This window comes from Hemiscyllium ocellatum, chromosome 16 (assembly GCF_020745735.1).
Source record: "Hemiscyllium ocellatum isolate sHemOce1 chromosome 16, sHemOce1.pat.X.cur, whole genome shotgun sequence".
NCBI classification, from domain to species: domain Eukaryota; kingdom Metazoa; phylum Chordata; class Chondrichthyes; order Orectolobiformes; family Hemiscylliidae; genus Hemiscyllium; species Hemiscyllium ocellatum.
Genome location: NC_083416.1, coordinates 70,874,696 through 70,889,506, shown reverse-complemented (window position 1 = coordinate 70,889,506; position 14,811 = coordinate 70,874,696). Strand labels below are relative to the sequence as shown.

At 42.4% G+C, this 14,811-nt stretch overlaps 1 protein-coding gene across 5 annotated transcripts in view; it reads left to right on the top strand.

The window, feature by feature from the left end:
- The window catches only part of rad50 (RAD50 homolog, double strand break repair protein), a 157,656-nt gene that overhangs the window by 44,217 nt on the left and 98,628 nt on the right, over positions 1-14,811 (top strand). For all 5 annotated transcript variants that reach the window (XM_060837367.1, XM_060837364.1, XM_060837365.1 and 2 more), the window contains 5 exons: positions 655-783; positions 5,822-5,987; positions 6,991-7,184; positions 8,556-8,762; positions 13,562-13,744. In XM_060837367.1, coding sequence (XP_060693350.1) covers positions 655-783; positions 5,822-5,987; positions 6,991-7,184; positions 8,556-8,762; positions 13,562-13,744 — 879 coding nt within the window. The remainder of the gene's footprint in view (positions 1-654; positions 784-5,821; positions 5,988-6,990; positions 7,185-8,555; positions 8,763-13,561; positions 13,745-14,811) is intronic.

Below are 14,811 nucleotides of genomic sequence, written 5' to 3'. Positions count from 1 at the left end.
CGGTTGTTGATCACATTAGACTAAGATTAGTACATTTATTCAAATCTGATTTCTTGCACTTGGGGATGAGGTTGGAAATAGAATTAGGGTGGAAGATCAGGCGCAACCTTGCCAATTAGCGGAGTGTATTCTTGGGGCAATTTTACCCAGTTTTAATTATGTCCTTGTTGATGACGAGCCTAGCTGTGTAATCATCGCACTACTGTACCTATAGGATCTCTGGTGGTTCCTTTCCAATTATTGTAGGTAATTCCATTGGCTAAGGGCTCTCACGGCATAGAGGTAATATCCCTACCACTGGACCAGAAGATCCAGGTTCATGACCCACCTGCCTGAAAAGTGTTTCAAACCACAGACTCACTACAGTATAAATAGAGGCCATTTGGCTCATCGATTTGTACCAACCCTTCAAACAGCTCCCTCCTCCCCCCCCCCCACACCCCCAACACTCCCCTCCCCCCCACCATACCATCCTGAATCAGTTCATTCTTTTGTTCTATATTTTAATTGAGAAGATCTAGGTACGATCTCAAAAGTGAACATTACTGCATGCCCAAGTGGGTTGATTTAAACAACCAGTGCTTTGGTTGGATATGACATATAATGGCCTTGTTTTAATTGCTTTGATGTGAACTGGACTGTTGGCTTTTGCAGGAACACTTGTCTCAAATTGACCAGAACCTGGGTAAAGTGATGAAGCTTGACAATGACATCAAAGCCCTTGAAAGCAGGAGAAAACAAATGGAGGAGGACAACCATGAACTGGAGGAGAAAATGGAGCAGGTTTGTTCCTGTTCTGTTTTTTAAAAAAAAAAGCACCGATATTCTGTTGACTTTCATTGTAAGGAAGAAAATCGTCCCAAGTATGTTTGAATTCAACCAGTTTCCTGGGCTTGTTCTTCCTGGTGTGGTGTGGGGAGGACAGAGCTGGTTTTGTCTGCCAATCAGTGAGAGCAAGTCTCATCCCTAAGAGCTACCACCCAATCTGATTGGCTGCCAGCTCAAACTCGAATAGTCCCAACAGCATCAAAGCTGGGCGGTGGTTGCCACTGGGACTGTGAGCAGTTTGAGCAAGAAGTGTGGATGGATGTCAGAGCCAAGAATACAGAGCCTTTTGTAGGGCTGGAAGGGATCAGGCAGCCTGGGGGGGATGGGGTATGGTGTTTTAGAGACCAAGCAATGAGAAGCAGATGTGTGGGTGGTGCCCTGAGAGCTCCAAACCCCAACATTTCCAAAATATGTTTTCTGTGAACATGCTGCCCACCTTGTTGTAAGAAACATGAGTAAGTCGGATTGTTGGAAGGCTCAGTTAGTTATCGATTATTGATTTAAAATGCGGGTAGCTGAACCCAGAACCTGTTGGCCGATACTGCTGGGATTGTGGGCCAGCTCATCAAGGAGACATGACGGAACAAGGAGGGGCAGGGAGCACTTTGCTGTCCTCTTGACTGTGTTTGAACCCTGTGATTGAAAAGCAAGTAAGGAAGAAATGGGAGGGGAGGTTGTTGTCTTTTCAGGAGGATGCCCTCCTTGGGCCAAGATCACCCTCCAATAAATTGAACATCTATGAATCTGGCTCTGTACTGACCAATTTTGTAGAGAGAATCTTGGCCAAAGAGATGAAAATAAAATTTTTGTTCGGAAATTCTACAGATTCTTGAAGCATTGTTTTGTTTATCAAGGGCACTGTGATTTGCTAAGAAAAGCCACCATTTTACTTGTGAGGCCGTTTTAACCAGCGGTATCTGACAAAAAGTGCAGAACTGTCTCTGCTAATCGGAAACAGTGTGGCTGAAAAATGTTTGCTGTGTCTAAAAATGCACAAAACCGCGCTGTTATAAGTGTCAACATTTATAGCACGCATTTCTGCTGTGTTTACTGGTGAGGGGGCAACTGAACTGATCTGTTTGTGTGTTACACACTAAACAAAGTAGAACAGTATTTTTGTGTGCAGGAGGCTATAGGTAGATTAACAATGTGTATAATAAATGATTTATGTGCAGTGGGACTTGTTCGACATTCACCTGATATTTAAAAGGGAACATTAGGCGCTTATTGGACCATGTCAGTATTTGCATTTCTTGCAAGATTGAATGCATGAGAGTTTAATTGCGGTGCAATAATTTCACATCAGATATAGATCAAAGTAGATTTTTCACATCATATAACAGTACTATTCCTTGAAACTGTTTCCTTGAATAGGAATAGCACTGTTACATGATGTGAAAACTCTAGTTAGATCTATATCTGGTGTGAAATAATTGCATTTCGAATAGTTTTTAACTTAATCGGCACTGTTGGGTGTAAAAAGAGAAGGGTATTATTCATCTGGATAGAAACATAAGACCTTTATAAAATAATTGCCTTGCTAAGTGTTTTATTTGTGGTTGAAATACTTAGTTCATATCTAGGTTTGATGCTGGGTTAAATTACTTAAGGTTAGATTGATATAATTGATTATAAGATCACATTACATGGATGCCATGAAGCAATTAAATTGCTTTTTTTGATTGAGAAGGACTACCTTGTTTCACTTTTTGAAGATGTCTGTTAGCTTCACCTCTCCTACCACCACCTCCATCACCACCACCACCTTCTGGTCCACCATTACGAAGTGGTTAAAATTACAACACATGATAATGTTTCCCAGTGTTATAGAACAGAATAGACCTTCAGTTCAACTGATCCATGCTGACCAATTTCCCAAACTAAATCAGTCTCACTTGCCTGCGTTTGGCCCATATGCCGCCAAATATTTCCTTTTCATGTACGTATTTAGATGTCTTTGGAATGTTGTAACTGTACCTGCATCAAATGGTGGTTCAGTCCACATCTGAGCAACCCTCTGTTGAAAATGTCCCTCAGATCCCTTTTAAATTTTTCCAGTCTCGCCTTAAAAACATGCCCCGAGGATTTGAACTCACCAACCCTAGGAAAGAAACCTTGGCTATTCACCTTATCTATGCCACTCATGATTTTATAAACCTCTATCAGCTCATCCTCAACTTCCCATGCTCCAGGGAGGGAAGTCCCAGCCTATTGATCATGGTGCTTCTCCTCATCTGAATACTTTAACCTGCACACTCAAGATTACTGGCATGAATATTAAGGAGAAGCCAGGAGTAGGTCTGTTTGCTGCAGCAGTAAAACCGTTCTTTGCTGCTTAAGCAGAGACTGAAATTGAATTACACCAGCAAAATTTGAAGAGCTTCTGATGACGAACTTTATCACTGTCACTATATTATCAATAAGGCTAGTTGAAGTGACTTGCATAGATGCATTTCAGGAGAAGCTAGATAGCCTTGGGGTATGAAAAAGTGAGGAGTCATGCTGTGAACGGGTGAAAAAGTGCAGAGGTCGGCTTTTTAAAAGTTAGCTCTTGAGAACACGGTGGCTCAATGGTCAGCACTGCTGCATCAGCACCAGGAAACCAGGTTTGAATCTAGCCTTGGTTGACTGTATGGTGTATGCATGTTCCCCACCACCCCCAACCACTCCGTCGCGTCTCCCATGGGTTTCCTTTGGGTCTCTGCTTTCCTGCTATATCCAAAGATACATAGGTTAGGTGGCTTTGCCATGGTAAGATGCCCTGTAGTATAAAGGGAATTACAAGCTAGGTGAATTAAATTTAGATATGAGCATAGGAGGTATGGTTAGTAAGTTTGCAGATGACACCAAATTTGGAGGTGTAGTGGACAGTGAAGAAGGTTGACTCAGAGTACAATAGGATCTTGATCAGATGAGCCAATAGCTGAGGAATGGCAGATGCAGTTTAATTTGGATAAATATGAGGTGCTGCATTTTGGGAAGGCAAATTGGGATTGGACTTGTGCGCTTCAGAGTATGGTCCTGGGGAGTGTTGCTGAACAAAGAGACCTTGGAGTGCACGTTCATAGTTCCTCGAAAGTGGAGTCGCTGATAGATAGGATAGTGTAGAAGGCTTTTGGTATGATTTCTTTTTTATTATTAGAGTATTGAGTACAGGAGTTGGGAGGTCATGTTGCGTGTATACAGGACATTGGTTAGGCCACTTTTGGAATATTTTGTGTGATTCTGGTCTCCCTCCTAACGGAAGGATGTTGTGAAACTTGAAAGGGTTCAGAAAAGATTTACAAGCATGTTACCAGGGTTGGAGGATGTGAGCTACAGGGAGAGGCTGAACAGGCTGGGGCTGTTTACCCTGGAGCATCAGAGGCCGGGGGGGGTGATTTCTAAAATCATGAGGGACCTGGATAGGGTGATTAGCCAAGGTCTTTTCCCTGGATTGTGAGAATCCAGAACTCGAGGACATCAGTTTAAGGTGAGAGGGGAAAAATTTAAAAGACCCAAGGGGCAACATTTTATTGCAGAGGGTGGTGTGTGTATGGAGCAAACTGCCAGATAAAGTGGCGGAGGCTGGTACAGTCACAACATTTAAAAGGCATATAAATGGGTATATAACTAGGAAGGATTTTGACAGATATGGGCTAAATGTTTGCAGAAGATATCTGGTCAGCTTGGACGAGTTGGACCGAAGGGTTTGTTTCTTTGCTGCACATCTCTATAAATGGGTGGTGGCTGCATGGGATGCACTTCATAGGATCGCTGGAGAAATGATGGGCTGAATGGCCGCTTTCTGTATTGTAGAATTCTGTGATTCCGTAACATCATTCTCAAAACCAGGGTGTTTGGTGTCCATCTGTAGTTACCCTTAAAACAAAAGGAAACTGCCTCCATGTGGTCCATTCAGCGAGGTTAGTTTGAAGCCTTTGGTCTGAATGGCCTTTTGTGACCTACATTGTGCAGTAACTATCTGTAATCATTGTCAATTACTGTGTTTTCTCTCTATAGTACTTACCTGCAAATATATTGTACTGTTGAAGGATTTATGTAGCTTTTGAGGAATCTATATTGTATCAGGCAGTTTAAGATCCATGAGCCTGGACTGTCAAAAGCACAGGTTCCGGTTGAGGGAAATCCATATTAGATGACTGAAATGTTTACTATGAAAGAAATAAATAATCTGTACTGATAACAAATTTTATTTTGAATATATCCACTACAGAGGCCACTCTCACTAGGAACACTGAATGAGGATGCAGCAAACTTGGAAGTTAAAGACTGGCTATAGAAATTTTGTAAAATGCATGATCCTGTTTGAATTAACACTGTGTGTCATTCTATGCTGTTTCTTTGAACGTTGTAATTTGTTAGTCAGCTCTTGCTCCCTGTACACCTTCATGTTTTTCCCTCCCCTAACTGACTCTTCAGAGGAGCTCTGATCTGTCCTGAAGATCTTATGCAATGTCCTTTGTACAAATGGTTTGTGTGCATGCAGAGCTCCTCCACTCCTTCTGTTTTGTCCCCCCCTTTTTGCTCTTCTTCTATCCCCGCTTTGGTCACTCGGCAGCTCCCAACCTGGTCAGAAGACTCTTCAAATCTGTTGAACTTTAAACTTATTCCTTTATTTTCCTAGTTTAAATCACAGACGACTTCAATTTCTTTACTTTTCTACTATTCTGTGAAGTAATGCTGAACTTTTTAACTCACGTTTTTCTTATACTTTGTACATAAGCTGTTTTTGTTACCTAGGCACCTAAGATGGCACCATGTCTGGTGGCATTATACACTTTTCAATGTATTCTTGCTCTCAAGTACACGTGACGATAAATTCTAAAAAAGAATCCAAATATATACACATCACTGTCTTACTATCCTTCTGGATATTGCACGCACTTTAAAGTTGGAACAAGAGTTTTCCACATTGAAGTTGTAAAACTCCTCTCCAGTAAAGGAATTCTCACATTTAATAATGATCTGTTACATTTGTCTTGAATTTCAGCTTTTCCAGGGAACTGATGAGCAGCTTCGGGACAAGTACCTCAATCACCAGAGGACTGTGATTGAAAAAGAGAGACTACTGACTGATCGTCAGCGTGAACTTGATCGGGTAAACCTGAGATGCCAGAAACTCAACCGCCAGAAGTCAGAGATGCTGGTTGAACAGGGTACCAGAAAAGTCATTTTCACTTTTGTAGTTTGCACATAATGTCTCAATTTTACAAATTCTACAGTAAACTTATTCTGGATATGCGTACACATTATTGATTACCTCCAATAGTTAGTTTTGCACATTTTACTGTTTCACTTTTTGTATCATTGACATAAGCTTGCTAGTGAATTGCAAACCATCCTTTTGTCTTCCCTGATGTGGACCGCAGAAATCCTTTGTTATAATAGGAACTCTAGTTGTATTTCTGACTGTCTCAATTGGAAAATAGGACAATTGACAACTCCTGTATAAAAGTACAATAGTGGTTTGTGCATTGTCGAAATCAAACCAGTAATTAGTTGCAATCTTGTGCACGTATTTAAATGATTGTTAGTTGATATATTGCCTGTTTCTTTACTTGTTCTTTCCTGAGACACAGATATTGGAAGTGAGGTTTGTTGCGCATCCGAAGTTACCTTTATGCTTCATAGGGAAGTTGGGAGTCAACCACATTATTGTGGGTCTGGACTCACCATGTAGACCAGACCACTTAAAGATGGTAGATTTCTCTCTCAAAGGACATTGACAAACTAGATGGATCTTTAATGGCAATTACTGATGATGTTATTGTCCCTTACATGCAAAAACTGCCTGCACTCCCATCTCGTGAACAAATAATTTAAAAATATAAATTTAGCAGCTGGTGGGAATTTTAAAAACTAGTCTGTGGTGGGATTTGAATCCGTGTCCCCAGAGCATTAGCCTTGGAGCCTCTGGATTACTAGTCAAGTGACATTACCACTAAATCATCATCTCTTCCATATATGAGGTGGCAGAGGAAGGAAATCGAGAATTAATGTTCTGATTACTGTTCATTTTAATTATAGATGCTTGAAAAATGTGCCTGTTAGTAAGTTCTCAATCAATGCAGTGACTTGCAAAGAGTTGCATGACTTTACTCCTGTAAGTAAATGATATTTTGAATATGTCTGATTCTCCTTCATTTTCCTTGTGTTTAGGACGACTTCAGCTCCAGGCAGATCGGCAGCAGGAGAACATCAAAAAACGCGATTCTTTAGTCCACTCTCTAGCAAGGCATCTTGAACTGGATGGTTATGAAAGGGCACCATTCAGCGATCGCCAGTATAATAGTTTCTGTCGTCAAATCGCAGCTAGATTAGACAGTGAGGAAGAATCAGCCAGACAACTGATGGTGAGAACTTTCTTTTTAAACAATAGTATATGGCTCACCTAATAGTTCTCTGGTTTGCACCAATGGTGTTAAATGGGACTGTTTCGGGAAAATGTGACACAATACCAGGTGATAGTCCAAAAGTTTTATTTGGAAACACTAGTTTTTGGAGTTCTGCTCCTTCATGACAAACTAGATGGATTTTTTATGGCAGTTACTGATGATTTTATTGTCCCATATGAAGCTTGTTAGTGAATTGTAAACCACCCTTCTGTGTACCCTGATGATGAATGCAGAAATCCTTTGCTCCTTCATGAAGGAGCCACGCTCCAAAAACTAGTGCTTCCAAATAAACTTGTTGGAATATAATCTGGTGTTCTGGATTAGTGGTGCTGGTAGAGCACAGCAGTTCAGGCAGTATCCAAAGTGCAGCGAAATCGATGTTTTGGGCAAAAGCCCTTCATTAGGAATAAAGGCAGTGAGCCTGAAGCGTGGAGAGATAGCCTCCTCCAGCTTATCTCTCCACGCTTCAGGCTCACTGCCTTTATTCTTGATGAAAGGTTTTTGCCCGAAACGTCGATTTCGCTGCACTTTGGATGCTGCCTGATCATCTGTGCTCTACCAGCACCACTAATCCAGAATCTGGCTTCCAGCATCTGCAGTCATTGTTTTTACCTCTATAATCTGGTGTTGTGAATTTTAACTTTGTCCACCCCAGTCCAGCACTGGCTCCTCCACATCATGGTAAAAATGTGGACTGTCCTGCTGAGCAAACCTGGACTGTGGTTGGCTTCTGGATGTGCTTTTGGAAGACAGGGTCCTAATTTGACTGAACTTACCAACTGTATAACTGTATTTTGTTGTGGTCAGGCAGTTGAGCCTCCCCACCCAACAATTTGTAGACAACATTGAGCTAAGAAAGTACAAATTGAAAGCTTACAATTTTCTTCGAATCATTTCACTTTAGAACAACCACAATCAAACTTGTTTTTTTTTAATTTAAGTTTAATGTGTTACAGAATGTTTACTCTTTCACCCATTATCACTGAAGTAGATTATCTGCTTCATTATCATGTGCATCTATTGATTGCCAGGTTTCCTGCATTACATTACATTAAATTATAAACGACTGCATTTGAAAAGTAAAACACTAGCTATGAATTGGCGAGGAGTCCCTTAACATTGTACGAAGTGCATTTTTTAACGTACAATGTCTTATGGTCTAATTTTGAGCCAGATTGTAAAATAGCGTTCAACCTGTGGACCTTTTAGGATTTTCAGATTTACAGATGTGGCAAGGTATTTGTCGACAATTGGATCCTGAGTCCGTTGCTGCCTTCATACACCCAACATGGATTACTACAAACATTCAAAACATGCTTGTTTTAATAGGGAGAATATGCAGCAAAAGAAGCAACCAAGCAGCGGCAGATTGATGAGCTTAGAGATACAAAGACAGGACTGGAACGAACAATTGAACTTAAGTCGGGCATTCAGCGAAAGAGACAGGATGAGCTGAAGAATGTTAAGTTGGAACTCCAGCAACTGGAAGGGTCTTCCACTAGATTGCAAGAATTGGACCAGGAACTCAACAAAGCGGTAAGGCAGCGAAGGAACTCCAACTTTCACATTGTTCCTTCCACTATATGCACTCCAACTATCCAGATAAACATTGTAGGGGCTATAGATTCCTGAATTTAGCAATGTTTGAGGCAGGACTGTGGGAGTTTTGCACTGCCAGCAATACCTTTGTTTCAATGAGACTTTAAGCTGAGGTCTTGTGTGGCATATGAGGTACAAATAAGATTTCCTGGTACCACATTGAAGATGAGCAGGGGAATTACCTCCTGATATTGTGGACTATGTAGCCCTGAATCATATTATAAAAGCAGAACATCTGGCCGTTGTTATTATAGTTGTTTGATGGATTAATGCAGTCTGCAACTTTGCTGTATCCTCGATTGCAATAATGATTGCACTTCCCAAGTGCATAATTTGCACATCCGATTGTGGTGGAAGGTGCTATATAAACGCATTATTTTCTGTATAGGATACAAATATGATCCTACGGGTGAATTCACTTGCTAGTAGGAAGGAAAGTACAGACAGTGACATGGTGATTTGAATGAGAGGTAGTTAAAATCCTGAAAACAACCAAAAGATATTGAATAGATGTGCAACCACTTTTGCCAAGAAGCATTGTTGAATGAGAGGATTCATTTGACTGAACTGTTATCTGTTCATTATCTGATGGTTCCAGCTCAAGGACTTAAACAGCAGACAGCAGTGTGGTAATTTGCTAATAATGATCAAAATTAATCAATGGGCAATCCATATATTTATGTTTTGAGTGTTGAACTATAATACTCCCACTCAATACTGCGTCAGAAGTTTCTAAGTTGAACAATCTGTAATGCTAGTGTCCAGATGCATTCGCTCCCTTGTGGTTATATGACTTACAAACTTGTTCTTCAGTCAAACATATCACCAGCTTTACATTATGCAGTTATCTCTGGTGGAAGTCTGTATTCAAAGCAAGAAGATTCAAATTGAATTACAACAAAGAACAGTACAGCACAAGAACAGGCCCTCCAAGACTCCACCGACACATTTTGCCCTTCCATACTAAAAATGTCTTCACCTACAGGATGTGTAACCCTCTGTTGCCTCCCTATTCATGTGTTTGTCCAGGTGATTCTTGAATGCTGCTATTGTGTCAGCATCCACCATCATCTCTGGCAGTGCACTCTAGGCACTCCCCTAGGTGTGAAAAACTTGCCTGATGCCTCTATTTTAAAGTCCCCCTGCCACTCCCCCATTTCGGAACTGGTCTCCCCTAATAATTGATTCCTTCTCCCTGGGGAAAAGATCACACTTTTCACACTATCCATGCCATTTATAACCTGATAAACTTCTTTCTGGTTGCCCCCTCAACCTCCTGCATTAAAGTGAAAACAAACCTGGTCTACCCAACCTTTCTCCATAGCTAAAAATCCCCCATACCAGGCAACATCCTGGCAAACCTTTTCTGTACCCTCTCCAAAACATTCATCATTTCATAGCAATAGAAGCAGAAGTAGACCATTTGGCCCGTCGAGCCTGCTTTGCCATTCCTTAAGGTCACGCTGATCTATCCATCGTGTCAATTTTTCCTACCTGCATTATTCCCATTATCCTTAATTCCCCTACTATGCAAAAACACATCCAGCTTTGTCTTGAGTATATTTAATGAAGCTGCATCTACTGCTTCCTTGGGCAGAGAATTCCATAGATTTACTACTCTCTGGGAAAAGCAGTTCCTCCTCATCTTTGGCTGAAATCTACTCCCTACTAATTTTGAGGCCATGTCCCCTCATCCTAGTCTCACCCACCAGCGGAAAGAACTTTCCTGCCTCTAATTTATCGATCTCTTCCATAATTTTATGTCTCTGTATGATACCCTCTCATTCTTCTCAATTCCTAGTGAGTACAGTCCCAGGCGGCACAACCTCTCCTCATAGGGTAACCCCCTTATGTCTGGAATCAGCTTGGTGCACCTCCTCTGCACCACCTCCAAAGCCAGTATATCTTTCCTCAAGTAAGGAGACCAGAGCTGCACACAATACTCGATGTGTGGCCTCACCAACACCTCGTACGATTGCAGCAGATCCCCCCCCCCTTCCCTGAAATCCACCCTCTTTTGAAAGCCAATATTCTGTTTGCCTTTCTGATTATCTGTTGCACCTGCAAATCAAGTTACAGCAATTCATGTACGAGCACTCTTTAGTTCATCTGCACATTGTCATGTTGCAATCTTTCACCTTTTAAATAATATTCTGATCTACTACTTTTACTTCCAAAGTGAATAACCACACTTTTACCAACATTCTCCTCCATCTGCCAGACCTTTGCCCACTCACTTAACCTATCTAAATCTCTCTGCAAACTATCCACATCGTCTACACAGTTTGCCTTTCCATTCAAGTTAGTGTCATCAGCAAACTTGAATACGTTACACTCGGTCCCCTCTTCCAGATCATTTGTATGTTATCATGAACAGTTACGGGCCCAACACCGACCCCTGTTGCACCCCATTCACCACTGATCTCCAACCAGAGAAACGCCCATTTATCCCAACTCTCTGCTTTCTGTTGGTTATCCAGTTCCTCGATTCCATGCTAGTGCGTTCCCCACAACTCTATGCATTCTCACCTTATGGAGGAGTCTTTTATGTGGCACCTTATCAAACGCCTTCTGGAAATCCAATTATACAACATCCTCTTGTTCTCCTCCCATCAGCACTTGTCACATCCTCAAAGATTCCTGAATCCATGCTGCACCTGTCTAATGGAACCCTTTTCATCCAGATGTCTCACTTTCTTTTTTAATGATAGCCTCCAGCATTTTCCCAACTACAGATGTTAAGTAGTGTGGTGACCAGAATTGTATGCAATATTCCAAGTGTGGCCTAAATAAAGTTCTATAAAGCTGCAGCATAACTTGCCTTTCCTTATACTCAATACCCCTTCCAATAAAGGCAAGCATGCCATAGACCTTTTTTTCTTACTGCCTCATCCAACTGCGCTGCCACCTTCAGTGCTGTGTGAACCTGCATACCCAGATCCCTCTGCTTATCAATACTCCTAAGGGTTCTGCATTCACTGAATAATTTCCACGTGCGCTTGACCTTCCAAAATGCATCACCTCACATGTGTCCGGATTAAACTCCATCTGCCATTTTTCTGCTCATGCCTCCAACTGACCTATTTCCTGCTGTATCCTCTGACAATCCTCCTCATGATCTGCAACTCCACCAATCTTTGTATTTTCCACAAACTTACCAATTAGACCAGCTCTGTTTTCCTCCAAATCCTTCATATAGACCACGAACAGCAGAGGTCCCAGCACTGGTCCTTTTGGAACACAGCTAGTCACAATCTCCATTCCGAAAAGCATCCTTCCACTGCTACCCTCTGTTTCCTATGACTAAGCCAGTTCTATCTCCATCTTGCCAGCTCACCTTGATATCATGTGACTTCATCTTTTGTACCAATCTGCCATGAATGCTGACTGGATCAGACATCTCTAGTGCTATTTTGTTCAGGAAAACAATTAGAAAAAAGGTTTAATAAATCTTAGAAAGGTACTGTCTGAGCAACTTGTTGTGTGGACTTTTTGTTGTGGTTTGAGGAGGCAGCAGGGTCCTTGGTGAGTTCATCACTCACAGAATGGCAAGGTATAAGAGTTCAGTGAAGGCTTGACATTTACTAATCTTCCCTGGAGCTGTGTGACTCAGGTTATTGACTAAGTGATACACTGACACAAATTGATCCTTTAGATTATTGCCTTTAAGCCAATTTTATTCCATGACGTTCCTGTGAAGTGGGATGATTTATTGAAAGTGCAATATAAAAGTATGTTGTTGGAAAGAAATACCCTGACCCACCTCTGTCTGCCAAAGATGCTGAATAAATTTTCATTTTGACTAAGCTATGTCAGCTACAGCCTGTTGGACTAATGCCAGTGACCCTGATATATGTAAGATTTGAGTACGTACTTCTGTGTGTCCCACAAACATTACATTGAAAATGGCATCAACAAAGTTTTAGATTACTTACAGTGTGGAAACAGGCCCTTCGGCCCAACAAGTCCACACCGACCCGCCGAAGCGCAACCCACCCATACCCCTACGTTTACCACTTACCTAACACTACAGGCAATTTAGCATAGCCAATTCACCTGACCCGCACATCTTTGGACTGTGGGAGGAAACCGGAGCACCCGGAGGAAACCCACGCAGACATGGGGAGAACGTGCAAACTCCACACCTGAGTCGGGAATTGAACCCGGGTCTCACGCGCTGTGAGGCAGCAGTGCTAACCACTGTGCCACCATGCCGCCCACCAATGGAAATTCAATGGAAATGTATCTGCCTGGAGGCTAGAAGGCAAGACGTGGAGCATCTCCATTGAAACACCTTTAACATGGTAGGGCTCAGTGGAAATGACCAGTGAATGTATGTTTTAGAGAGGGTTAGAATATGAAGTGAAAAATGTGAAACGGCAGGGAAATAGTTAAAGCTGAGGAACGAAATATCTAGGTTTACACCTGTTTCGACACCCATTCCTAGAATGCAACTGTCATTTATGGGAAAGGAAGTATAGAATTAAATAGTGACACCAAAGTTGCAAATAATAGAAATAGAAACAGAAGTTGCTGGAAAAGCTCAGCAGATCTGGCATCATCGATGTAGAGAAATCAAAATTAATGTTTTGGGTCCAGTGACCCTCCTTCAGAATGGCTTGCGGATAATAGTTTGCTTTCTGGTCCTTTTTCTAACATCTCCAGTGAACAGACTCCTAACTGTTTCTGGTGCCTTTGTGACTTCTCACTTGTTCCTGAATTTATTGGCTCTTCAGGAGCATGATCTCGACCGTGCAGAAAGAGGCAGCAAAGTGGAGAGCCTGAAGGCTGAACTGGTGAATCTGCTAAATGAAAAGGGAGCACTGGACAAGTCCTTAAGGAAACTCGATCAGGAAATGGAGATGTTAAACTTGCACACTACGGCCAGAACTCAGATGGAAATGCTGAAAAAAGACAAGGTAAATGGGTGTGTGCCTTTTGTCCATCTGTTTCACTTTTGCTGTGTAGATATTTTTAATTACCCTGTTTTGGGTTGTAATGACTCACCTCTGGAGCAGATGGAGCTTAAACCCAAGACTCCTAGCTCAGACGTAGAGACATTACTGCTGCACCACAAGGTTTTCTACTTTGTATGGTTATTTAATTGTTCTACAGTTAACATTGTAGTAATCCAGGAATGTAAAAAATGAGGTCTGCAGATGCTGGAGATCACAGCTGCAAATGTGTTGCTGGTCAAAGCACAGCAGGTTAGGCAGCATCTCAGGAATAGAGAATTCGACGTTTCGAGCATAAGCCCTTCATCAGGAATAAGAGAGAGAGAGCCAAGCCGGCTGAGATAAAAGGTAGGGAGGAGGGACTAGGGGGAGGGGCGATGGAGGTGGGATAGGTGGAAGGAGGTCAAGGTGAGGGTGATAGGCCGGAGTGGGGTGGGGGCGGAGAGGTCAGGAAGAGGATTGCAGGTTAGGAGGGCGGTGCTGAGTTGAGGGAACCGACTGAGACAAGGTGGGGGGAGGGGAAATGAGGAAGCTGGAGAAATCTGAATTCATACCTTGTGGTTGGAGGGTTCCCAGGCGGAAGATGAGGAGCGCCTCATCTTCCGCCTGGGAACCCTCCAACCACAAGGTATGAATTCAGATTTCTCCAGCTTCCTCATTTCCCCTCCCCCCACCTTGTCTCAGTCGGTTCCCTCAACTCAGCACCGCCCTCCTAACCTGCAATCCTCTTCCTGACCTCTCCGCCCCCACCCCACTCCGGCCTATCACCCTCACCTTGACCTCCTTCCACCTATCCCACCTCCATCGCCCCTCCCCCTAGTCCCTCCTCCCTACCTTTTATCTCAGCCGGCTTGGCTCTCTCTCTCTTATTCCTGATGAAGGGCTTATGCTCGAAACGTCGAATTCTCTATTCCTGAGATGCTGCCTAACCTGCTGTGCTTTGACCAGCAACACATTTGCAGCTGTAATCCAGGAATGTGTCTATCATGTGTCTGTAGAGCTCTAGAAGATGGATGAGATCAGAAATAAAT